This window comes from Dromiciops gliroides, chromosome 2 (assembly GCF_019393635.1).
Source record: "Dromiciops gliroides isolate mDroGli1 chromosome 2, mDroGli1.pri, whole genome shotgun sequence".
In the NCBI taxonomy this organism is placed as follows: Eukaryota; Metazoa; Chordata; class Mammalia; order Microbiotheria; family Microbiotheriidae; genus Dromiciops; species Dromiciops gliroides.
Genome location: NC_057862.1, coordinates 21,540,320 through 21,568,090, shown reverse-complemented (window position 1 = coordinate 21,568,090; position 27,771 = coordinate 21,540,320). Strand labels below are relative to the sequence as shown.

Sequence of the window (27,771 nt, the reverse complement as noted above, 5' to 3'; positions counted from 1 at the left end):
AAAAAGCTATTTTTCTTGTTCTTTCATCAGAGCTAAAAGAACAATAAGTTACCATTTTCTCTGTGTGTATACATATTTGTATGTATATATATATATATAACGACAATATAGAAAATAAACATTGTTTTCTATTTGAAGATAACTACACTACTTATTTCCAGATCAATAATCTCCTTGTAGAATAAATAAAATAAACCAAAGTTCAAAGCATTTAAATTCTGTCTCATGAAATATATATATATATGTATATACTATGATTTAATATATTCAAGCATGTGGGAAATTTGCCCAACAAAATAGGGTGGGGAAACAATATGATTTTAAAGGTGTAAAGATTAACAAAACCCACTGCTTCCTCAAGAAACATTGTAAGGCTACATATCTACAAACATCCTCTTTGGTTATTTGACTTAATTGGAATCCCGTTCTATTTAGACATAATTTGTTTTTGTTCTTTTTTTACAGGGCAATGAGGGTTAAGTGACTTGCCCAGGGTCACACAACCAGTAAGTGTCAAGTGGCTGAGGTTGGATTTGAACTCAGGTCCTCCTGACTCCAGGGCCACTGCTTTATCCACAGCACTATCTAGCCGCCCCCCAGAGTCCCTTTCTATTTAAAAAATATTAGTTCATTCAACCAAGTCAATGAAATAACTGGTTTGATTTTGCAACCTCATCTAACCTGAGTCACTAGTATGCTCAAGACACTGAGTCAGAGTCAATAGAATCACTTAAGACCCACAAGTTCAACATTTCATGCTATCAAACCAGAAGTTTGGGGACAAAGACACTTTTTTCTTTGTTTGGAATAAAACAATATTAAGTAACTGACAGATTCATTTTAAAAAAGGAAAAACAAAATCTGTTTTCCCCCTTATTGCATTCAGTCTTATGTGTATTAAATCTTCCCTAGAACCTGTGTATAAAACTCATTCTTGTGGTTCCTTCCAGCCTCTAAGTTCTAGCTTTCTTAAGGTCAAAAGTCCATCTGTAAAAATTCAACCCAGAGAATAAATGTGATGAGACATGAGGTCTTACCCTGATGGGGTAGGGGCTGTTTAGTTAGTTGAAGTGAAGAGGTAGTGATTGAGCACTGGGCCTAGAATTATGCAAGTCAGTAAGAGGCCACCACAATGGGAGGGAAGGCTAGTTTCTCTCTGTGGCTCTGGGCTCAGCTGGAACAAGTTGCTAGGCAACCTGAAATTGGCAAAAGGAATGCCTTTCAGTGGCATTTCCACCAAGCTCCTTAGTGTTTAAATACATGCACAGCCTCTCCTGACAGTTCCTTATTGCAAACAATAGACAGGACAAAGAAAGATGCTGGAGGACTCACCATTCAGCGAGGTGGAGGACAATAGCGTCAGCTCTGCACCTCCCTCCCCCCAACAGCGGGCCTATGCCTGCTAACGCAGGAACGTGGCACTGTCTGTCCTCCAGGGGCTGGATCATCCCTACTGGAGAAAACCTTCCAGTGCCTCGGTTTCCCTTGGCTGGCTTCATCAGCCACATGCTAGCCCCCTACTCCGAGGCTCACCAGGCACCTGTCCTGGGCCCTCTGCTCTCCCTCTCTGGCTGTAACCTCATCGGCTCCCCGGGCTTAGCCGCCTTCTCAGTGCAGACGACGCCCAGATTTATTATCCCAGGCCTGGTCTCACCTGGATCTTCAGACCCACCTCAACAACTGCCCATTGAACATTTCAAACTGCATGTTCTGGAGAAAAATTCAAACTCAACGCCCCAAACTGAGCTCATCCTCTTTCCCTCCAAACCATCCTTTCCTTCCAACCTGCTATTCCTACCTTCTCGGTGTCTCGTACCTGATGCCGCTAGAAGGCTATTCCCTCGGCTCAGACCCTCATCCCCACTCATCCACACTAGGCCAGCAGCCTCCTGCATGGCCTCCTGCCTCCAGACCTCCCCAACTGCAGATCATCCGACCTGGCAGCTGTGCCCTTCTCCTCGACAGAGCCTGACCCTGTGACTTCTCTTGTGCCCCAGGACCCCAGAGGCACACTCTGCTTTGGCTTCTTTTTTTTTAATTTTTAAAAATGTCATTCATTCATTCATTTATTTTTTCTTTTTCTTATATAAAATTTTTATTTTATTTTTTTCGTTTTATTTTTTTTTCCCCTCTTTGGCTTCTAAAGGCCTTCACAGCACCTCACCAGACCTTCCTCCTCTTGACAGATATATGTTGGTTTGTTTTACTCATGGTGGTGGTGGTTGTTATCCAGCCAACAGGGCCTCTCTCTTCTTCATGCCTGATGCTCCATCTCCCACTGCCAGACCGTTGCTCCAGCTGGCCCATGCCTGGAGTGCCCTCCCTCTTTGCCTCCAGCTCCCAGGTGGCTTTCTTTTGCTTTCAGATTCAGCTCAGGCCCCACCTTCATCATGAAGCCTTTCCCTCTCATCCTCTACGCCAAACCACAGGGGAGGTAACTACTTGGGCATGTGTGTGCTTCTGCACTTGCTTCTGTACCTCATCATACTGCACTTAACAAGCACCTACTATGTGTTGGGCACTGGGCTGAGCCCTTTACCAAATATCTTCATTTAATCCTCACAACAGTCCCAATCCTGGGAACTATCATTCCATTTTACAGATGAGGAAACAGGTTAAATGCCTTGGCCTAGGTCATACTGCTAATTAAGTTTCTAGGCTGAATTTGAACTCAGATCTTCCTGACTCCAGTCCCAGTGCTATGTGCACTGTAGCCCCTCAGCTGCCTCACAGATATTGAGGAGGGAGAGATCTCACAGAGGAAACTGATGAATGAAGACACTTATTTCCCTAAAATAGGAAACCCAGAAAATACAATGATCATAGTTTCATTTCCAACAATGTCAAATTTTTTTTTGCAAAATATTTTAACATATTGTACCAAAAGGCCACAGAAAGAATAGAACAAAAAAGGCAAGCTCTTCCATATAAGTTCTTACTGCTGAGACCCTCTAATCAAGAGAACAATTTATCACCTTGCTGTAAAATGCTGTGAAGATTAAAAAATAAATTACTGCAATATTTACTGGCACTTGCTCGAGATAAGGAAATCTTTTTTTTTTTCCTTCTGTGATTAATTTTCTAGTAACTGCTGAGGCCGACTCTGGCCTTACCTCCAGTGGTCTTACCTGCTGTGCAAAATTCAATGATTCACTCCATTCAGACACAACATAATCTCCATCAACCTGCTATCGAGGCTGTCTGCACTGCGACTGTGTATTCAGTCCTTGGGCTCAGGAACCAGTGTCCTCGTACAGTCATGGGCAGGGGACAGCTTTGGCCACCAATATGGTGGGGAACATCCTAAGACAAGAAGGACAACATCATAAAAACTGCACAAATCCAGAGGAGTCCTAGAAGTTTAGAGCTGCAAGAGAATTTAAGGAATCATCTAGAATGCTTTCATTTAGAAGGATAATGAAATGGGGGGCAGCTAGGTGGCACAGTGGATAGAGCACCGGCCCTGGAGTCAGGAGAACCAGAGTTCAAATCCGGCCTCAGACACTTAAAACTTACTAGCTGTGTGACCCTGGGCAAGTCACTTAACCCCAATTGCCTCACAAAAAAAAAAAAAAAGAAGATAATGAAATGGAGGTTCATGAGCTTGTGACTTACACAAGGTCATACAGCTAGTTGAGAGGAACCACGCTGGTAGGAGGAAATAACTTAAAACACCAGCCTATGGTAGATGCTTAGCATTAGAAAGAACCTTAACCTTACACTTAGAGAAGGCCAAGGACTGCCTCAAGTTATCGGCAGAGTGAGAAGGAGAAGCCAGTTCTCAATCTCTACTGCCAGCCTCTAAGCACTATACTACTAAAAAGATAATTAAGACATTTGGTCACTGAGTATAACATTTTTACAGCCTTTATAAATTTATCTTTAAATTGCTAAAATAAATCACTCTTGTGCTCAAAGCATTTCTTAGTTTATGTTATCCGTAGACATCATCATAGTTCATCAATGAATATTTTTTGAAGGTTTTGGAAATTTTATTTTAAAAAACTATATATGCTGTTGATACCTTTCATTTTTACACTGCATATACATACTTCTATGTTGTTTTTCTTCTCCTTCAAGGGAGCTATCATTTATAAAAGAATTATTTTCAAAAAATAAGATTTTTTTAAAAATTAGTAAAACAAATTAACACTTAAAACTTCAGATGTCTCATATCTGAGATCTTCACCTTTGCAGAGGTATAGAAGGTGTCTTTTCATATTTCTTTTTTTAAGCTTTCCCCTTTTTGTTTTTTGTTTTTTGGTGGGGCAATGAGGCAATAAGTGACTTGCCCAGAGTCACACAGCTAGTAAGTATCAAGTGTCTGAGGCCAGATTCAAACTTGGGTCCTCCTGAATCCAGGGCAGGTGCTTTTTCCACTGTGCCACCTGGCTGCCCCTCCCCTTATTTTTCACTTTTAAAAATTAATATTTTATTTTCCCCAATTACATGTAAAAACAATTAACATTAGTTTTAAAAATTGTTATCAATGACCCTTTTGCATGATTAATGCAAAAAAAAGCTATTATATTATTAGGGAAACATTTTTGTTAACCTAGGAAGTATGGCAAAATGACTTTTCTCACCTTTGGTCAACAGAGTGCATTTGGCACAGAACAAGGCATCTGTTTTCCATACAAATATCTGGCTAGTGAGGGGCTGAACCTGCTAACTTAGTATTTCCTATGTGACCATGACTGTGGGAGAACTGGGAATCTGACCCTCTTTCTCCCCTCTACTTTCAGTTCAAATATAACCTTCATAATAAAAGGGAAAATCAAATCAACAGGTTTTCCCTTATCCTAAAAATATATACCCTTTGCTTGGTTTGTTTTTAAATCACACATTCTGCTTCTTTCTCCCCCTCTCAATGATATGTCGGATACATCGAGGTGTTCAGGGCCACTATCATTTTAGAAAGCATTCTTCTAAAAAAGCTTTTTATCATCTGACATTCATTTATCTTTTACATTTTTAGAACAGCAAATGCTTTTGCATGGCCTTGTAGCATGGCTGATACCCACTGGCACCTATTTACCTTGTGTTTAAATTTGTTAGAGTTTTTGTTCTCTTTCTTGTTCAGGTCAATGAAAAGTGTGTAATCCGGTCCTTTGACTTGGAATCCATTTCCCATTGAAATCTATGAAAGAGTCACATGTGCTGTTACTGATTTTGATGTTGTGTGGGACTGGAAGCTCCACCATTTCTGCTATGCCGCTATCTAGAGACTTGTTTCCTACAGGATGATAAACATACAGATCACTGGTCGAAGGTGGGATTTAGGACACTAATAGTAGCTGACATTTATATAGTATTTTACACACAGTTAGCAGCTGGGCCCTCCCTCATCACCATCCTGCGAGGTAGATACCATTGATATTGTGACGAGAGCATTGAACCCCACTGAGATGAAGGGACACCCCATGACAACACACATCACGAATTTAAAAAACAAGCTTAAATGTTGGTCTCCCTGGCCCCGACTCCACTGTTCTATTCACTATGCCATCATGCCTCTGAGGTAGGCTCAGCTACAGTCATCTGCAGGTCACAGGCCTAGAGTTGATTCCTTCTAGAAACACAGGAATGATTGTCAAGCCCAGAGGCTCAGTTGGAAGGGTCTGAGGCACCATCTCCTCAACTCTGATCTGAACCAGAAATACCCCCAAGGGATGCCAGCCAACCTTTTGGCTTTTGCTCACTTGGCATCTGCCTTCTCCTCGCTTGTGACCAAATATTAGCAGAAGGAATACACACAAACTGGATGTAGTTGATTTCATGTAAGTCTCCATTTTCTGCACTTCATATTATATAGACATATTCATGTTTAAACATGGAAAAAGGGATAGGACTATTATCTGTGAACTCAAAACAGATTCTCTCTGCAATAGTTGGCCCATATAGGAATAAATGTATAAGCTAGGTCTCACTAATGAGAGGTGCTTACTACAGGAGAAGCCTTGGCCCAGATCCAGGTCAGATTCCAATTCTCTAACAGATCTTTTTTTTTTTTCGGTGGGGGGAGGGCAATGAGGTTAAGTGACTTGCCCAGGGTCACACAGCTGGTACTCTCCAACAGATCTTGACCCCTGTCCCTCCACCAATGTAGATCACAACTCATCAAGCCTGCCTTTCCCATCCAACCTTGTTTGAGTCTTCCCACAAGTTTGTCCAAGGACTTTCCCAGCATGACAGGGTTCTTCCTCCCACTCTCCTGATATCATGATGTTACCAACAGAACAGCTGTGCTGTGTACTGGTTGGCCCTAATTCTCACCACCTGGCTGACCAGCTCATCACATCCTTTTAAGCAATTCCTTATTTGCAATGGGCTCCCGCTTCTTGGTGCCCTCATGTGCTTACCCATCACCCCTTGGGTCATCCTCAATCACAATTTTCTAGAGCCTGCAGTGTTCCATGACTCATAGACATGTACCATTGGACCCATCTTGGTACTGAAAAGGGAAAGCCCAGTGTCATTCAAAGAACGGTATAATTTTTCAAAGGGATCCAGCTGCTTTACTTCTATCTAATTCTGAGCCGAACTAATAGGTGCATACCACCCTGCCCCACCGCCCCCCCAGTCAATTTCACAATGGTAAAAAAAACGGTCTTGTCAAAGTCGGCCTATTCCCTTCTAATACCCTCATCGATCCATTCGTAGATTATTCCTATAAGAGTTTTATATGTATGGAAAGCAGGCATTTGGGACAGATGTCAGTCTTCAGTCATAATCTTTAATAATGAAGAGGTCTGAGATGTTTTTCTATGCCTTTGTCTTGAGAATCAGTCCTCACTGCCCTGAACATTGTACTACAAAACTTGTCTTTTCTTGGGCATTTCCTTTCTTGGTTCAAAGTAGATTGGATATACCCTTAACTTCATTTTCCAATTACTACAGAGTGTGTCAGTTCCAGGTGGTCCTAATACAGTTATATACAAAGTGTTATCTCCAAATAAATGAAGATAACAGGAGATTCAAGACAAAGTAATAAGTTTACCTGTATGTGAAGCCCACATGCCCATCTTACTTCTCCTTCCCTGGTATTGTATTACTTCGCCGTATAGCCCAACGTGTAGCAGCCCATCATTTCCATTATTTACTTTCTTCATAATAAAGCCCATTGACTTAATCGTAGTCTAAATACATCGCTGCACCTTGTGGATTTTTTAAAAGGCAAAGCCTTGGCTGTGTGTATGGTAGTATGGGACCTCAATGTTTTCTAATGTCAAGTAACTAACTTCTACATGTAGTGCTTACTTTACACACGAAGTGATCTAAGAGTTAACTGTTGTTCGTTCTTTGTCTCGAAGAGGACCAGTGATAGTCTAGGGTGATGGCTTGACTTGCACATGAATTGGATTGAAGTGAGGCAGAGCTGCACAAAGTCATCAGTCTCACTCTCTCTCCCAGAGTCATCAAAGTCCAGTGGCAGGGCAAATGCCAGGATGACCGGCGATGGCCCGAGATACAGTGGATGACCCTGGAGTCTTTGATGCCTGACCAAACACTAAGCGCTCCACAGCGCTGGCTTCAGCTGCCTTTGCGGCTGTTGAACAAATTTTTCTCATCTGCCCATTCCACCAGGGAGAAGTCTTCACATGCTTGGGGCAGCTCCCAAAAAACCATATGATGAGCAGTGGCCACACCCCAATAAAAACCATTCTGGCAGATGGGCTAAACAGATTAAGCATAACTGACACACCTCAAATCTGTCTGTGAGTTAGTGGAGAAGAATTAACTACAGTGACATGACATGTACAAAGTCACATATATAATAAAAGCCAGAATTGAGATGAGTTTTCTTAACACTACATTTCCATTGTCAGTTTTCCACAGGTAAATGTGTATATGTCATATATATATAATATATATAAAATCAAAATGGTCACTGGCTCACCCAGCATGTCTGATGAGGACAAATTCTTCCCAACCACAATACAACAGGAAACGTTTTCCTGATCTTTTTCTAAAGCCCTCAGAGCTCTCTCTGGTTCAAAAGGCAAATCCATCCTGGTTGGGTTTTAGCCCAGAACCTTTTTATCCTCCAGACCCATTCCCATCTGTTTCCTTTAATATCGTTAAGCTAATGCTTAGACTAGTCCTCAGGCTTGGGTTATTCAATTTAACAGGGCAGAGAAAAGTTCAGTCAAAGAAAGGAAAAGATGCCCTAAGTAAACTCATTCTGAACTAAGAAACTCCAAAAACAACTCTTTTAGATGCCTTCTTCACTTTAGAATAAAGGCAAAGCCTGCATAAATTTATCCCACTTATTTTATAAACAAACCCCAGCTCACATGGAAACCCTGTCTATAATGATTTCTGGCCAACTGTCCATCTACAACATTGTTGGTTTATATGGAACTAACCTCCTCTGGGTTTTATAAATGTCATTTTTTTCACTGAATATGATTAACATTAGATGACATACTTGTAGTATGGCTACAGGAAGTATTTAGTAGCTTGTCCTACCAAAGCACAATGGGAAATCCATTCTATCTTGAGATGATTATTTTTAAGAACTAGAACTTTTTTAGTTGAGACATCTGAAAGATAATTAGAATGCATAAAATAATAGACTAGACGATGAATAAGAAAAACCTTCTGCCGTGCTGATTTTAATATTAATGATAAGAAGTATTTACATGGAGCTTTTACGATTTGCAGACTGTTTTATAAATATTGTCTGATTTTATCCTCATAACAACACTGGGTAGGGGCTATTACCCATATTTTACAGACAAGGAAACTGAGGCACAGAGAGGTTAAGTAAGTTTCTGGGGTCACACAGCTAGTAAAGTATCTGAGGCTGGATTCAAACTCAGGCTCTCCCAACTCCAAGTCCACACACTACCCACTGCACCATCTAGCTTGCCCTTAGCACCAGGGCTTCTAAAAGTCAGTATGTAATGAGAATGTATCTCTCTATAAATCCTCAGAATAAATGGCATCAAGATTGCGAAAAGCCTAGATTGGGATTTGGGAATGAATAGAAAAAACTCTAAAAAAGGGAAAGTCTTGCCAAGTATAAGGAAGGCTAAAAGCAAATTACAGTTGTGATGCATGAAGAAATCAAACGTTTTAAAACCTGATTATATGATGGATCAATGCCAAGTTGTCCTAGGAAGGGGGGAAGGCTGTTTGAGGGCATCGCTGATTGTGGAGGACAACAGTTTAGGAGGGGAAAATAGGATGTTTCTTCTTGCTATCATCACTGTTTAGAAACCAAATTATTTGGTTGTAAGGACCCACCACTCGGTGAGTGCCAGAGAGGCACTTCTGTTCTCATTTATATTCCCTAAATGAATAATGTTATTTTATAACAGTCTATAAAAGCATATGTAATATCATAATCTATTCTAAATTCTTTTAAAGTATATGGTATTATATAGTATTATGGTTTAAACCAAATAATAATAAACTAATTTATGGAAATTTTACCATCAATTCAAGCGCATGAGGAGATAAGTGAAACTGGAGGTTTGGCCATAGAGTTTAAATAACCAGTTACTTGACCAAATTTGAAATTTGTTTGGGCCTGCTCCTGTCTTGCCTTGGCAACAGCTTATCACTAGCTATTCAGCATTCAGGTCTTAAGAATGTAATATGTGTAGTGTGTTGTGTGTGTGTGTGTGTGTGTGTAGGTATAAAATATACGCTCCCACAATACACTATATGTTCTTTCAAGACATAAATGATGAGATAAATTTAGCACAGAAAACTTTGAAGGAGCTTAAATGAAAGCTCATGAGAATGTTAAAAATTAAATTACAAAATCTGTACGGGTGATGATATATTAAAAATTATATCTTTGGCTTTAAACAACGGCACTCATACATATCCACTGAAGCTCAAATGACACGAAACACCTGACTGAAAACAGAAATAGTCAGTCAAACTTGCTATTTGGTATCATGTAGAGAAAAACCAAACCAATATGATCACTAGCATCTAATACTCTCAGCCGATAGGGTCAATTCTTTCCCAATGGTCAGAACCCATCTGCTGACACCAACTGGGCTAGCTCAGTCTCTTGTATGTGCAGCTCTTTGACAAAGCACATCTAGGTGCCTCATCTAGCCCCAAAGCATCATTAGCTCTAAAGCTGCAAGGGACTAGAGATGTCCCTTATACTGTCTTCATATTTTACAACTGAGTTCTCATAATGATGAGGGGGGAAATTACAAAGCAAATGGAGAAAAACCCAACTCTTTTTAATGATAAAATTGTTAATGCTCGGCCCCTACAAAGGATTTATTATTTTGATGACATTTATTCACCAAGCTACTTCATGATGCCACAGGGTCTTAAGAACTACAGATTCATTTTCTAAAAATAATAAAAACTGAAATTTACATGGCATATTAAGAGTTTACAAAGCACTTTGGACAAATGATGCCATTGGATCCTCACAACTTTGTGAAGCAGCTACCACCTGCCCTCTCAATTCAAAACCTTAGCTCATATTTCAGTGGGAAAAAAAGTAATTCGCTAAGAAATTCCATCTTTTTCCCCTTCCCTCAGTTCACTTGGATGCCTTCTGCACTAACCCCTGTCTCAGTCCTGTCTCACATGAAAAGGTTGCCTTTCTTGCCAGGGCAAACCCCTCTAGATGAACAAGCGATCTCACAGATTTGCAACCCCTCTATCCCCCCTTCACTTAGATTCAGCTTCTCTCTGTCTGTCGGCTCCTTCTCTCCTGCCTACAGACAATGCTGTGTCTCCCTCAGCCTGTCATGGGCACCATGATCCTCCCAGGACTCAGGCTTGTAAGCTCAGTATCATCCTAGACTCTTCTCTCTCACTATCAAAGCCCTCACTTGACCCTTCTGTCTTCACTAACCATCATCTGGGATCTCTTCTGCCTCTTGTGGAAACCTTTTGAGAAGGTCATCAAGAGATGCTCCACTTTCCTCTTCTCTCGCTCTCATCTGAACCCCCCCCTATGATACAGCTTCTGATCTTCTTATGTCTGCCCAGCCGCTCTCTCTGAAGTTACCACGGATCTAAAAGGCCAAATCCAGTGTTTTTTCCTCAATCCTAATTCTTCTTGTATCTCTGCTAAGCACATGTTGACACTGTCGGCCGTCTCTGCTTCAACACTCTACTCTCTAGAGGAACAGTGTCTCTTCAGGACACTGCTCTCCCCCGGCTCTCCTCCTACCTCTCTGATGGCTCCTTTGCTGGATTTTTGTCCAGGTCATTCCCTTTAACCAAAGGTGTCCCACTGGGCAATGCCCTGGGAGGCCTTTTATATTCTCCCTCTAGCCTATTTCGCTTGGTGATCTCATCGGCGGTTCCTGTGAATTTAAACACCAACTCTATGCTGATGATTCTCAAATCTCCACCTCCATCCCTGACCTCTCTGCAGACCTGTCTCACACCTCCGACTACCTTTCAGACATCTCAAATTGGACGCCCAGTAGATATCTCAAACTCAGCATGTCCAAAACTAATGCAATCTTTCTCCCTAAACACTCCCCATTTCCAAACCTGCCTATTAGCGATGAGGACACCCCTATCCTCCAAGGTCCCCGGCTTGCAATCTAGAAGTAGGTGTCATCCTTCACTCCCACTATCTCCCCCCACCCATTTTAGCTGTTGCCAAAGCCTGTCCATTCCACCTTTGCATCATCTCTCAAACTTGTCTCCTCTGACTGTTCCCACCACCCTGAGGCAGGCCTCCATCACCCCATGTCTGGACTATTGCGCGTAGACTCGGGTTTGTCCGACTGCACAGGTCTCATCACTTTCGGTCCATGCTCCAATCAGCGCCAAAGTAGTTTTCCTAAAATGTCGTCTGGTCACGTGGGGCCTCCCCCTGCCCCACCATGTAATAAGCTCAGTGGCTCCCTATCATCCCAGGATCCGGTGTAAAACCCTCTGACATTCAAAGCCTTTCATACCCCCCCCCACCAATTTTCTCATACCTCATCTCTTCAGCCTTTGTGATCTTCCTATGAACCAAGACCCTCCCTCTCTCTGGGCATTCCCTTAGGGCTGCCTCCCATGCCAGGAATGTTCTTCCTCATCTCCACCTCCTGACTTCCTGGCTTCCTTTAAGTGCCAGCATAAACTTCTACCTTCCTGGGGCAGCTGGGTGGTGCAGTCGATAGAGCACTGGCCCTGGATTCAGGAGGACCTGAGTTCAAATCCAGCCTCAGACACTTGACACTTACTAGCTGTGTGACCCTGGGCAAGTCACTTAACCCCAATTGTCCCGCAAAAATAACCACAAAAACAAAAACCCAAAAAACTACCTTCCATAGGAAGTCTTTCCCAATCCCTTATAATCCTAGTCCTTTCCCCCCATTATTTCCTCCTTATTCTCTCTATCAGTGGTATCAAACTCACTATATCAAATTATATCAGTGGTGTTAAACACAAGGATGGCTGTGAGCAAATAACTGACTTAGAAAATCACAGCTTTAACATTATCTAATTTTGTCTGTATTTATTTTGTTAAATATTACTCAATTAGATTTGGATCTTATTCAGGCTATGCTGGGAAGTGCGTGTGGCCTGCACGTTTGACATCTTTGCTGTGTAGAGCTTGCTTGTACTTATTTATTTGCTTATTGTCTCCTCCATTAGATTTTGAGATGCCTGAAGGCAGGGACTCTCTTCTGCCCTTCTTTGCGTCTCCAGTGCTCAGAGAACTAGTGCCTGGCATATAGCAGGTGCTTCATCAATGCTTATTGATTGATGGACTGACTAAAGCACAGGTGTGACGATGGTGCTTGTGCACACACTCAAGTACTCGAGTATACACACACACACACACACACACACACACACACACACACACACACACACACACAACTTCCAGTCACAAACACTTCAAGTGCTCCCTGTTACCTCCAGGATCAAATAAAAAATACCTGCTTGGCTTCAGGCCCAGGCTCCTTCCTTCCTACCTACCTTTACCCTTCCCTTCCCTCATTGGTGCCTTGCACATGACCCTCCATTTCCAAAAGCCATGCTCTTTCCCATGCCTGGGAGGCCCTCCCTCCTAATCTGTATGGCCCTACTTCTCTGACTTCCTTCCCATCCCAACTAAAAGAAGCCTTTCCTAATCCCCTTTAATGTTAGTGCCTTGCCTCTAAAATTAGCTCCAACTTAGCTGTCTATATCTTGTTTGTACAAAGCTGAATGCACATAGTTGTCTCCCCTATTGGACTGTGAGCTCCTTGAAAGTAGGGGACCCCTCCACACACACACACACACACACACACACACACACACACACACACACATTTTCTTTGTATCTCCAGCACTTAGCACAAGGCCTAGCACATAGTGATACTTAAAAAATAATTGTTGCCTTAAACGATTTGCCTATGGTCACCCAGCTAGTAAATATCGGAAGCAATATCTGAACCCATGTAGTTCTGAATCCAAGTACAACCTATCAGTAAATCGATGAAAACTGTGTCTAACACAATGCTAGGGGATGGGTATGAAAAAAATGAAACAGTGCCTGTCCTCAAGAAGGTTATAATCTATACCATGTTGAGTCTATTTTAGTCAATGGTTCTTTATCATCTTAAGAACAACTAACAGGGAATTCAATTATTAAATGGGTCTTATGATTAATACACACATATTTTTATTATCATAACTTACATAGTTCAATATTTGATATTTAGAAATTATGCGTGATAGAAGTAACAATCATCTGTACTTCAAGCGATAACACTTATGAAACAGGAATTCTAATATCAGTATCATTATTTATATAATAAAGTATTATTCCTTTCTCTTCCATTAATAAATTCTCATTTCAAGCATAATTGTAGCCACAATGTTTTTATTTGTTGATATGGGATTCTGACTTCTGTGGATACACTTTTAGCATTAAAAAGGCTGAATATAAAACTAGGAGCTGAGGTGTCCATAATGGTGGCTTCAAATGCTTCTGAAATCATCTACAAGACAAAAATGGCTTTTGAGAACAAACATTTCAAATACACCATTTCTAACCATAGCAATTATTGCATATCAGGCTAAAAGCATTACTGAAGCTGACTAACAGTACTTTCTGCGACTCCTTTTTCCTGTGGAGCTGAAAGTGCCTCAGCAAAGTACAATCAGACCTCTATGCTCTTAAAGCAGTAATGTTTAGCTAGTAAATTTGTCAGTCAATAGGGACAGCTTGATTTCCCTTAGGTTTAATTTTGTCTTTTGTTGACAAATCTGTTATAAATTCTAAATCTCAATACGACTTGCTTCCATTGTAGCAAAGGACTTAGGTTCCATTTTTATACTTTTAATGGTAATCGGTTATTAAAAAAAAAGAAGAGGTTTCCAATGAAGGATTTGAAATATTTTTTTCCCTAAGGATGTCTTCATTTACCTGGGATGATTTAGGTAGGGCTGTACCTGATGCAAGAGTGGAGAGGGTCAGACTGCTTTTCAAGCTCCGCTCGCTCGTGTCTAGCCTTATGGTTCTATGAATCCATTGTGACAGATCACATAAAAGAATCTGCCCTGTCGGCAAGACGCTGAGGGCTATGACTCTACAGCTTTTGATATCACATCGGGTCAGGTCTGTACCCTTTGATCGTTCAGGTCATTCAGCATATGTTTACTGAGCACCTAGCAAAATGCTGCGCTTTGGGAGACATAAAGGGGAAGAAGACAAAGATTCTGCCCTTAAGGAGCTGATGGTCTAAAAGGTGAGACAAGATGAGTGAGCAAAGCTAAACTAAAGGCTCTGATTATTATTGTTGTTACTAATAATAGCTAGCATTTATATGGACTTTTAAAGTTTTCTAAGTATAATATATATGTTCTCTTATTTGAGTAGTCAAGTATTATGCCAGAAGAACAAGATTTCACAGGAGCACCAGCCTTTAGGTTATGGTAGGCCTTGGAAGGAGGGGTAGGGTTTTGACCAGCAAATGTGGGGCTCAGTGGGCATTCTGGGAAGACAGAAAAGAGCCAACAAAGGCACAAAGATGAGACAGCAGGAAGAAGTCGTATAAGAAATAACTATTTTTAAAATTTGACTTGTAGTGCCTTTCCCCATGGATGCTCAAGAACTAAAGACCCTGAAGATGACATGTGGAGTGCTGGGTTCTTCAGGAGATGCTACAAACACTGCCTTGTCTAAAGGACCTGGCCACCATCTTATGCCCCAAAATAGCAAAGTTATGCTGACTTAAGTCATTTTACTTGGCTATCTTCCAGGTAACTTCAGTTCCCCAAAAATCCAGCTCCTGCTGTGGGCACGCTGCTCTATTTCCCCATAAAAACGCTCATAACACATTCGAGCCGGAGTCACTATTGTCTTTGCCCAACCCTAACCAAACAAACCATTGCTGAGGCTCAGGCTTCTTGTAGTTTGTAGTAATCACCTAGAGCTCCTTATTTGGAAGAGTTTATCCCTCCCCTAAATCAACAAAAATTTCAATAGATTACCTAATTTATTTCCTGTTTTTTCTAGATATTAGCAATAATGACCATGATGCATTTGAAAAGTTAACATTTTTGGTTTAGGGGCCTTCTATGTCACCAAACAAATCTCTCTCGGTTTTGGTGACCTATAACTTATTTCTATATGGCACCAAACAGCCACTCAATTTAATAAAAACAATGGCATTTAGTCAAAATATCAGTTCACTGACTAAATGTTTAATGGACTTAAAGGTTGTCTACCGTTTTCCCAGATGTACTTCTTAGTGGCATCCTATCCATCCATCAAATCTAGATACATATTAGAGTGCTGCATGCTTTTGTACTGTCCTGCTAGACCAGGCATTCTTAATGTTTTTTTTGTTTTTGTTTTTGTTTTTGCACGACAATGAGGGTTAAGTGACTTGCCCAAGGTCACACAGCTAGGTAAGTGTCAAGTGTCTGAGGCTGGATTTGAACTCAGGTCCTCCTGAATCCAAGGCCAGTGCTTTATCCACTGCGCTACCTAGCTGCCCCTAGACCAGGCATTCTTAACCTGGGTCCATGAACTTGTTTTTATAACTATTTTAGTAACCATTTTCATATAACTGGCTTCTATTGAAAGGGTTTTATGTTGTGCATTCTGAGGTTACGTGGGCTTCACCAGACTGCCAATGGGTTCCATGACACAAATACATGTTTAAGAACCCTTGTTCTATACAGATACTAGAAGAAGGATACTACAGAGAGGATCTTTTCTAAAACTGGGAAGTTCAGGGGAAGAAGCATGGGGCCGGGGACACTGAAGAAACATGAGGGGAGCCACCCCAAGTGTAAGAAGTGATGCCAGGGGGCAGCTAAGTGGCACAGATACGAGAGCACCGGCCCCTGGAGTCAGGAGTACCTGAGTTCAATCAGGCCTCAGACACTTAACACTTACTAACTGTGTGAACCTGGGCAAGTCACGTTAACCCCCAATTGCCTCACTAAAAAAAAAAAAGAAGTGATGCCAGGCTAGGAGAATAGAGCTGGTTTGCCCTGAGACACAACTGAGAAATGACTGAACAGCAACACCAAACTGCTCCAAATCCCATAGCCATAAGTGTGATAGTGACCTGGAAGCAAAAGCCAAGTCTCCAGACTCTCTTCTCTACAACCTGACAAATGAAATGGGATTTCTCAGTAAAAAACAAATGGCAGTGTGGTATATTAGAGAGGAGAGTCAGGAACCCCTAGGTTCAAGTCTTCTAATCCATACCAGCTGTGTGATCGTGGGCAAGTCACTTCCCAGAGTTTCCTTTAAATTTTTCCCACGCGTGACCCTCTTAAGCAGAGAACTTTTTATACAGGTCTACAAAATAGGCAGACATAATCTTTTACTGCTGCCAAATTTTCGGGACCCACAGTCAGTTCCACAACCCGACATGGGGTTGCGACTCACAGTTAAGCCCTAGGACAATTCTCTAATCTTTGTTTACAGACCAGTTGCCCTTCTTTATGTGTGGAGGAAATTACCACCCCAGGGTTGCCTAAACTGATGACATCACAGGTTCTTCCCCTAAAGATTAAGGTCCTTCCTCAAAAGGAAAACAAAAAGATGCAAGTGCTTTCCCAGGAACTTGAAACAAGCTTCAGTATCAGTGAACCCGTGCTTATTCCAGCCGCTAGCAGTTCCAGTGGTGGGGCAGGTGTTTCTCTGGGTTGGGGGGAAAAGACATATTATTGAACATCACTAATGATTTGGGGAATAAGGGGAAGTGCCGTAAATCTGCAGGTGCAAACATGATATAAGGGGACAGTCACATGGAGGATGGGTTGACAAACCTAATGACCAAAGTTCTGGAGAAGAAATAGGACCGGAGTCACTTCCCTTGGGGGGGGAAAAGTTACCCATGAAGGAAAACGATGTGATAAGTGGGTGGGAGGGGATTAATGAGACCCAGGACCCCACCAGGTGTCCTCACTGAACACGAGAAGGAGAGAGGGAACCGGAAGGATGTTGTGATTTGGGACTTTGTTTACAGAAAAGTGTCATGGCACGTCAGAGGATTTAAGGCTTTTTTCCGGTGCTTATTAAAAACAATCACAAGAAGGCCATGAATAATATGGACACCTAAGTATTTTTTTTTTTTGGTGAGGGCAATTGGGATTAAGTGACTTGCCCAGGGTCACACAGACTAGTAACTGTTAAGTGTCTCCTGGTCCTCCTGAATCCAGGGCTGGTGCTCTATCCACTGAGCCACCTAGCTGCCCCGACACCTATGTATTAAATGGATGTCAGCAAATTCAAGGAATCTCAAAAGAAAAAAAATCAAAAGCTATGGGCTAAAGATATGTAGTTTGTCAAATGGCAGACTGAATCGATGATACTGTTATTTAAATTGTTCCAGTGATTTTAGTAGTCATATTAATCTCAATTATTCCTTTAGGGCCATATACCACCAGAGATATTAAATTGAATAATTGTTGCTATTTTGAAATAGAAATAACAACAATGGAAATGAAATACATTTCAGGACTAGGAGTTAGACTTAAAGTGAAACCTACCTCTTTGGTCATCTCTAGACTGGCTTTAGTATCTACTGGACTAGTGAATGAATCATTCTGCCCTTATCCCTACTTATCCTACTTACCAATCCAGCCCTTATCTTTCTAGCTATTCTTGTTTGGTCAGTTCATGACCCAATTGGGGTTTTCTTGGCAAAGGTACTGGGGTAGTTTGCCATTTCCTTCTCTAGTTCATTTTACAGACGAAGAAACTGAGGCAAACAGGGTCAAGTGACTTGCCCAGGGGTAACACAGCTGGTAAGTGTCTGAAGCCCGTAATTGACGATACCTTCCTGACTTCAGACCCCGTGTGCACTATCCACTGTCCCACCTGCTTAACCTCAAACATTTCCTCCACATCTGTAAAATGGGCTGTTGCAAATCTTTGTAAATTGTTAAATGATTATACAAATAAGAATTCTATTGAGAACTTTATTTGGTCGTGGATCATTAGACATTCTTTGAAACCTTCCCTCCTCTGAAAACATCTCTCTCATAGACTGTCCCTAATCTAGGAGTTGAGAAGTATGATTAGGGATCATGAAAATTCAATCCTCCCCTGATATGAAGGGAAGGTATGTTATTTGGGCCCTTTTAGCATTCCTTCAATGGTATGCTCCTTGGGGATAAGGCCTCTACAGCTTCATCCTTGTACCCTCTTCCATCACAGAGAACATTGCACTGCACACAGCAACACTTAGAGACAGTCACAGGAATGTATGAATTCATAACACTGAAGGAAGAGCCAGGCTATTGTTATCAGAAGCGATGGAGAATGAGCAGCACACTGAAATGATCAATTCTGAAACCCAAGACCCCAGTTTTTGGAATGAATTTGCATTTAGTTCATATATAAAGCCAAGGGATTGAAGAGCTTTGAGCCTTTGTGTGATGCCAAACAAACCCCTTTTTCTCTGTTTTGCTCACATTTTACACTCAGCTTTGCAGCCTGTCCCAAGTCCCAGAATAAACACAAAATGCCGGCTTAACTGACATCAGCTGGAGGCACCACAAGATTAATGCTTTCATGCTCCCATTCAAGGCTTAATCTCTCTCAAGCCACAGCCAACAGTTAAATTCCAAGTGAAATTGTCTAATCAATTTTAAAAATGGATGTGATTGTCCCCCCTGAATTCAGACCGAAGCACAAGCAAATGAACAGTAAATGAAAAAGTGAAACTTACTCAGTACCTGCTGTTAGTTATAGTATTAAAAGTATGTGTGAGTGCCTGGGGGGAATTGCATGAAATGGCTACAGAAGTAACTTTCATCTTTCCCTATATGACAAAGATTGAATTGCAAATGGAGGTGAAGCTGGTTATTAGCAAGGTTCATTTTGAATGTATGTAAAAGTTGTTTTTTTTTTCCCCCAAAAAAACTACTCGTAATATTGAAAATCCAGAGAGAGCTGAAAAGGCATTTGTGTGTGTGTGTGTGTGTGTGTGTGGTGTGTGTGAGAGCAATGGGGGTTAGGTGACTTTCCCAGGGGTCACACAGCTAGTAAGTGTTAAGTGTCTGAGCTGGATTTGAACTCAGGTCCTCCTGAATCCAGGGCCAGTGCTCTATCCACTGGCCACCTAGCTGCCCCAAAGGCATTGGTTAAAGCACGGGGCATAACCTTTCCCAGTATTAACCCCATGGTCTTGAGATCAACAGCTCCAGCGGCTCTTACCTAGCTCTCTACCTGTTGGACAGGTCAAACAGCAAGTGAAGCTTCCTTTGCTCTTGTTCAGTTGTGTCCAATTCTCTGTGACCCTGTTCGGGGTTTTCTTGGCAGAGATACTGGAGTGCTTTGCGCATTTCCTTCTCCAGCTCATTAACAGACGAGAGGACTGAGCAAACAGGGTCACATAGCTAAGGCCAGAACTGAACGAAGCTGATGAGTCTTCCTGACTCCAGGCCCAGCGCTCTGTGCACTATGGCGCCCCCTAGCTGCCCTGGACCTCCTTTCCTTCTCTGTAGAACAAAGAGTTTTGTACTAAGGTGACTGATCTCTAAGATAGTCCTCCGGTTGAGGTTCTTGGTCAAAGGCAAAGCAAAACGAAGTCAACTCTAGTCAAATTTCCAATTCAGGATTCAGGATTTGCTCTGTGAACGATTGGACTCTCCTTGGACACCTCCGCCCCACCGCAGGTGTGGGATGGGCACCTCCATGGGGGTGGAGAGCAGGGAAGGAAAACCGCTATCTTCCAATTTTGCTTTCTGTCCTGAAGTCGCTCCACAATGATGTTGCTACAGGAGGCCGAGATCTGGTCTGCCTGAAAGCAGCTTTGGGTGTTCAATGATTTGTGTGTTTAACTAAATACATACCCAGCTTTCCTGCCAAGTGCAGGGCACTAGGCAGGACACTGTGAGGAATAGAAAAGGAATGCAGGCTCCTTATAGCAGGCAGCGTAGCGGCTGCTGTTATCTATCGCCATGGAGAATCGCCAGATGAGGGGATAGAAAACAATTCTCCCCCCCCCCTTTTTAAATTAATATGATCATAGAGTTAGAGCTACAAGAGGTTTCCCCTTGTTTTACAGATAAGGCTAGTGATCTATCCAAGTTCACACTGCTATCTAGCCCTCCTGTGAGGCTTTTGTTTTGTTTTAGAAGAACATCTGTGCAGATAAGAGGTACAAGGGCTGGCGACAGAAATTCTGGTCTCATTTATCCTTATGGACCTGATCTGTACAGAAGAAAAGTCTATAGACCTTACAGAGGCAGAAGTAGCCCTGATGTACAGTAGCATGTCCCACCCCCAAATCCTTCCCCAATAACTGTGACATTGGCCCTTCCCTCTCCCTAAAAGGGAGACCTTGTCTGGCTTGGTCCCAGATACTTTACCGTAAGAACACAGACTATCAAGTTCTGCTAAATTTCTCTATTTATCGAGCAACTTACTCTTTCATTCCTGTTCATTCCATCTCCAACACTGCTTGACTCTACACTGAATAATCATTAAAAGTTAATGGTTAATAAGCAAATTCATTAAATTATTGTACATGATAGTCACCTTTATGAAGCAGAATAATGAGCAGGGAATTATCAAATCCCAAACTTCTACCTGCAGTGATGGCCATGTAGTCCTACTCTTAAATAAAAAAGATTCGGTCACTTCAGATATGGATGGGCTTGATTAGCTTAATATAATTTAAGTCTGCAGCTTCCTGGTATGGAGCTGTCACTGGAGGTGAAATCCACCATCAGCAAATACCTTTTTATAGTGAAAGATTAGGGTCTCATTTAGCATCTGCTCCTTCCATTGAGACTTAATGACAAATCAAAAATGAAATTTCACTGAAAAAATTCTTTTATTTGTATGACACTAAGGTTTGCAAGCATTTTCCTTCTTAAAACCTTGGTTTAGGTAGTACAGTATTATTATTCCCATTCTACAGAAGAGGAAATTGGGCTCAGAGAACTATTGTACCCTTGGTTGCAAAGCTAGTATCTGAAATTGAAATTGAAAATTGAAAACCAGGTCTCTTGATTCTGAAAACTTGATCTACTATAATACTACACTGCCCTGAGGTAAGTGGAAGGGTTTATGGGTATTGGTGCTGGAAGAGATCCCTCATTTTACAACTGAGAGACATGAAATCCAGAAAGCAAGAGGTGCATGTACCCACAGTCATCCAGTAAAGACCAGGTCCAGGAGTCAAAGACATTCCCACAATGAGACCTCCTGGGTATCATTGACTTCACAGGACAAGAACCATGACTAGAATACGGTTCTAGACAGGTAAACCCTCTTCAAATGAATTGAATAAGTTAAATGGAAAAGGGATTTACATCATGTGCACATGATACATCTGTTGTTATTGTTACTGAATTATTTCAGTCATGATGACTCTTTGTGACCCCCATTTGGGGTTTTCTTGGCAGAGAGACTGGGGTGGTTTGCCATTTCACTCTCCAGCTCATTTTACCAATGAGGGAAACTGAGGCAACAGGGGTAATAAGGTTACTTACCTAGCCAAGTGTTTTTAATGCCAGAAAACCCTAAATGGGGGAAAAGGAGAGTCAAACATGATGAAAAACAACAATAAGAACAAAAAGAAAGGATGTGCCCTGCCCCCCATCACACACAGATATGCATGTATATGTACATGTATATGTAGGTATGTATATATACATATATAATATATTAACACACAGTACTAGATGTGTTTATGCGTGTGTGTGTGTGTGTGTGTATCTATGCACATACACCTACATAATGCTATTCCTCTCCAATAACAATCAAACCCATTGCAGGGCATACTGGCACACACATGTAATTCCAGGACTAGAGAAGCCCAGGATGGCATATCCTTTGAGCTCAGAAGTTCTGAGCTGCACTTGGTTATGCTGAATGGGTGTCTGCATTAAGCCCGGCTTCAATCTGGTGAGCTCCTAGGAGCAGGGGGCTACCAGGGTGCCTAAGGAAGGGGCCCAGAGTAGAAATGGAGCAGGTGAGAATTTCCATGATGATTATAGTGGGGGTTGAGGTCATGAGTAGCCCTTGTATTTCCCAGCCTGGGCAAGACAGAGAGACCCCAGAGACAGATGAGAGACAGAGACACAGAGAGAGACAGACAGACAGAAACAGAGACAAGGAGGCAGGAGACATAGAAAGAAACAGAGAGACAGACCCAGAGAGCACACCAATAAAAAGCACAGATCCTAGAGGTATTGGAATATACAGAGAAATACAATTGAATAGCAAAAATACCCTGAATTATAAGCAAGTTGGCCATTAGAGGCTGTTTATGATGGCAGAGTACCCCATTTTCTAAGCATCTTCCCACAGAGGACAATCCATATTAATGAACTTGTTCAATCTGAAAAATGGGCTTCCTGTTGTACAGAGGAATCCACTGATAAAAGTCAGGCCTCTTCTTGCAAGCCGTATGATCAACCTTTGTTTCAAATAACTCTGGGAGAAAACAAGGCTTGGCACACATAGCCCAACCAAGCTAGTATGGTTTTTTTACAAATAATCACAAGAGAACAGTCGTTAACTTGTCTAAATCTCCCAAATGGCTCAAGGAAGAAAAGTCAGAACACTCCTTTGATCATATAAGATACAAAAATGCTGTAATAACAATAATAGGAACAGCTAGTAAAATTAGAGAGTGATTATAGCCAAGGGTTTCAGATGACTCAGAGAATTGAATTGGCTCCCTCCAGGTTGCTCTGGGTTTTAATGAAACAATGACAAGTTGTTCTGCTCTGAAGGTCACTTGAAGAACAACAGAGAGGAAAAAGATGACCCTGGTCAAGTTCAGGAACATGGCCTGACAGTATCACACCTGGCTTCACTGCTACCATTTGTAATCGGTCCAGTGGACACTAAAGATAAATTGTCTGCTCATGATGAGAAGTGATTTTTTAAAATTCTGTATCAGATGAGAGTAGGGAAGATGGAAAGCTATTTCTGTATAAGGTTGTGCCTACCGAGGGGAAAATAACTTGAGTTCATCTTAGCTGATTTTGATTATGAATCATTGCTGAAAGCGCTGGGATCGGCTATATCTTTCAAAGACACACAAGCAGCGACTATTTGAAAATGGTAGGTCCTATGCTGCAGAGAAGCTTTCTGGATATTTGCCTTTCACTATGTATGCAGAAGGTATTCATGTAACATCTTAAGTGGTTGAGAGCTGCCAACGTCATCCTGCAGTGAAGCAGTTGACACTTTGAAGGAGGGGAACATCACTCTGGAGTGCCCGGCATCATAATTATCTTCAGTGTGGGGCCGGCCTTGCATTATAGGCAAAGATGCTCATTTTGTGGGGAAAAATATGTGCATTTATATCTATATTTAAGATGAAAATAATCTGAATGTTTAAATGAGTCATAACAGTTGTTCCTGCAAAGAAGCATTTCTCATTGAAGGGTCTCATTTCTACTTGCAAGTGGGAAGTATTTGTCCTGCCTACCAGAGAAATCTACCTGAATCATGGAAACCTGTTCTTTCTTAAACCAAAGATTGGATCTCTTTATTCCAATGAAATCAGATAAAGAGGAGAAGAGGATATCCAGAGCATCCAAACTACTGAAACATGATGTTCCAGTGAGACAATGAAGTACATCTTTGGGAACAGTCGCCAGAACTGACATTGTTTTCTCCTTCCCTCGGACTACCTATAAACTTTGAATACAACAGAGCAACTCTGAATAGCAAAATAAACTCCATAGATAGTCCATTCTTTTTTGTTTGTTTGTTTGTTTTTTGTTTTTTGCAGGGCAATTGGGGCTAAGTGACTTGCCCAGGGTCACACAACCTTGAGTCAATCGAACGGCTATGACTTGCCCAGGATCACTGAGTCAGTAGGTGTCAGAGGTGGGGCTTGAGGCCAGCCTTCCTTCCTTTCAGAGGCCAATTCTCTACCCATTCCAACACGCTGCCTCTCTGTCACAAAACCTTGATACCATTTTAATATTATCTTACGTACTTTGAAACACTCTCAGTTTTCAATTAGTGCTTTTTGTTCTTACTGTTCAGTTGTTCTTAGTCATGTCTGACTTTTTGTGACCCCATTTGGGGTTTTCTTGGCTAAGATACTGGAGTGGTTTTGCCATTTCCTTCTCCAGCTCACTTTATAGATAGAAGTAACTGAGGCAAAGAGGGGTTCAGTGAATGCTCAGGGTCACAGAGCTAGTAAGTGTTTGAGGCAGGATTTGAACTCAGGAACAGGAATCTTTCTGACTCCAGTTCTGGTACTATGTGCACTGTGGCGCCCACCTAGATGCCAATTTAGCTTTTGTTATTTGGTTGTTCTCCCCTTTTCCCAGTGATGCTGGACTTGAAACAGAAACCTTATTACAGAAGGCATATGGGGTAGTGGAAAGAGCCTTGCCGAGCTGCACCTCTAGCTCGTTCCTTTACAGAAGTTGCTCTTCTGCTCTCAGATGGCCGACCCTTCTTCATCTGTAAAAACCTGATTTCCAAGGTCCCTTTCAGCCCCAGACTTCGGGGTTACAGCTCCCCTTTACCAAAGCATTTGTTCCTCTTTGCCACCTAGGAACTCCTCTACAAATAATTTCTCCCTTCAATCTCCTTTAGCAGCCTTTCATCACACTTTTATGATTTAGTTGTTAAAGCGAGGAGGCCTTGCAGGCATGGTGAACAGCCCACCAGCTTCCGAGGACTGATTCTGCAGAAGAATCATCATGTCCAGTGAAAAAAAGATGGAGAATTAATAGGAATCTTTTTTTTCTAACTCAAAGGAAGTCTGTTTCATCAGGGCCATTGGAGATGAAGTTGCTAATATCCTCAAGCCTGCCTCCAGGATAGGTTGGTCCATGCTCAGCACTAAAGTGAGCACAGAGACACCCTTCAATTTACTGCAGCAACCAATTCATCTCAGTTATTTGTAAATAGTCACCGCATTTCTAACAGTCAAAAGAAGCTAGAATATGTGTGTGTGGGTGTGGGTGTGTGTGTGTTGGTGTCAGGAGGGGGAAGAGAGGCTATATAATATAAAAGTGGGAGGGCTTTGAATGTCTATTTAATCCTGCAGGTGACAGGCCAGCATGGTCCAGCTGGTCCTGTTAGGTAGATCCCTTTATGGGTAAGAGGAACATGGACTGGAATTTAGGTTAGTTGCCAGGCACAACATAAAACTGTGTGCCTAATAAGAAAGAAGTGACTTATTAGCCAACATACAAAATAATACAGGAAAGCAAAAACTGAGCTTTAGTGAATCCAAATAAAATCCATGACTAAATTCTAGCTACCTCAGTAGTTCATGATTTGTGTATAAGCAGATGACTTCTTGTATTTCACAAGTGACAACAGCATTTGGAAGACAGCTTATGACAGTACTTTAGCTCCAGACTACAGAGAACAATAACATCTATGCTGTTATCCAATATATATGCTTTATGGATGGGAGTCCCTGATCTATAGTCAATTTCATAGTCTATTATTGGAAAAATTCCACAGATGCTACAACTCTCTTATGTTTAGAGTTAAATGGCAGACCCATACACTCCACATTGGCTCTCTTCAGTTACTAAGGGCAGGAAAAGTCAGATCAAAGCAAGTGCCCAAAACTAAATGTCACAATCTACGGAGTACTCAAGTGCATGGCCGTATTTTCATGATAGTGAAAGCACAACCAAACAAAAGCATCTAACACAGCAAAAGTGGAAATAGTATTTCCTGACATCCAGCCAGCCTGGCCTATTAGTAAGCTGGGGCCCAGTGTGCTTACTGACCGATCTACCCAGTTTTATATGCTTATTACACCGATCCTCACAAAGACCCTGTTAGGTGGCAATATAGCATTTTATTACATTTTTAACTAGGTGAGAATTGGAAATGACAAAAAGAGATGGGAATGTCAAACTGGTGATGAATATTAATTCAGAAGACAACGTAATGAATTGAATCAATGACATGGAGGGAGGAGGTCCCTTCCTAAAGTACTTCTAAAATACTTCAGGGAATAGTACTAATCTTTCTTTCTTTCCTTCTTTCCTTCTTTCTTTCTTTCTTCTTTCTTTCTTTCTTCTTTCTTTCTTTCTTTCTTTCTTCTTTCTTCTTTCTTTTCTTTCTTTCTTTCTTTCCTTCTTCTTCTTCTTTCTTCTTTCTTCTTTCTTTCTTTCTTTCTTTCTTTCTTTCTTTCTTTCTTTCTTCTTTCTTTCTTTCTTTCTTTCTTTCTTTCTTTCTTCTTTCTTTCTTCTTTCTTTCTTTCTTTCTTTCTTTCTTTCTTTCTTTCTTTCTTTCTTCTTTCTTTCTTTCTTCTTCTTTCTTGGGTGAGGCAATTGGGGTTAAGTGACTTGCCCAGGGTCACACAGCTAGTAAGTGTCAAGTGTCTGAGGTCACATTTGAACTCAGGTCCTCCTGACTCCAAGGCCAGTGCTCTATCCACTGCGCCACTAGCTGCCCCATAACTAGTTCTTTTCCTTTTCTCTCTGTCTCTCTCTCTGTCTCTCTCTCCTCTTTTTTTTTTTTTTGGTGAGGCAATTGGGGTTAAGTGACTTGCCTAAGGTCACACAGACTATAAGTAGTTTCAAGGGTCTGAGCACATTTGAACTCAGGTCCTCCTGACTCCAGGGTCGGTGCTCTATCCACTGAGCCACCTAGCTGCCCCACTCACTCATTTTTCTAGGGTCTTTCACTGAGTTTTACAGCATTCTCTGGAGGGAATCCAGAACTTCCCTGTTAACCAAATGTGCCCTGGGACCATTAGACTCTTTCTACCTTTTCTATTTTTTTTTTTTTTTTTGCAGGGCAATGACGGTTAAGGTACTTTTCCCAGAGTCACATAGCTAGTAAGTGTCAAGTGTCTGAGGCTGAATTTGAACTCAGGTCCTCCTGAATCCAGGCTGGTGCTTTATCCACTGTGCCACCTAGCTTCCCCCTTTTCTACTCTCTCTATAACATGAAAAAAACAGTTCAAGTAATTTACATGTGATGTGTGCCATCTGTTAATCACTACACTTTGCTCAGTGTCATACAATTAGACTTTAAATCTCCCTGCCTAGAGGTAACAAATAACCTTCCAATTCCCTGCCAATTTTTAACATAATGATAGTGAGAAGCTCTTATGTGAGTTTATACAATCAGTGATTTAAAACTCAATTTAAAAAATAAAACATGAAAGCTGGGGAACCACATTGCAATTACTCCTATTTGGTACAACTCTTTGAATTTGATTTTGCCAAGTGTACATTTCCAACAACAAACTAACATTCCACTAAGCAACCTTACAGCTATCTACACACAAAAGCAAAGTAGGGATCAGGCAATGATGTGGACAACTAAAGCCAATGGGAAGGATGTAGTAGTTTCTCCTTGAAAATGTCTCCCCCCCAAACCTGGCTAAGCACTTGAGCACTCCATAGGCT

At 41.5% G+C, this 27,771-nt stretch overlaps 1 protein-coding gene across 1 annotated transcript in view; it reads right to left on the bottom strand.

The window, feature by feature from the left end:
* The window catches only part of PHYHIPL (phytanoyl-CoA 2-hydroxylase interacting protein like), a 65,984-nt gene that overhangs the window by 9,269 nt on the left and 28,944 nt on the right, over nt 1-27,771 (bottom strand). The window contains 5 exon segments of the mRNA XM_043983737.1: nt 3,129-3,188; nt 3,190-3,303; nt 5,039-5,094; nt 5,097-5,142; nt 5,145-5,236. Of these exon segments, the coding sequence (XP_043839672.1) occupies nt 3,129-3,188; nt 3,190-3,303; nt 5,039-5,094; nt 5,097-5,142; nt 5,145-5,236 (368 nt within the window).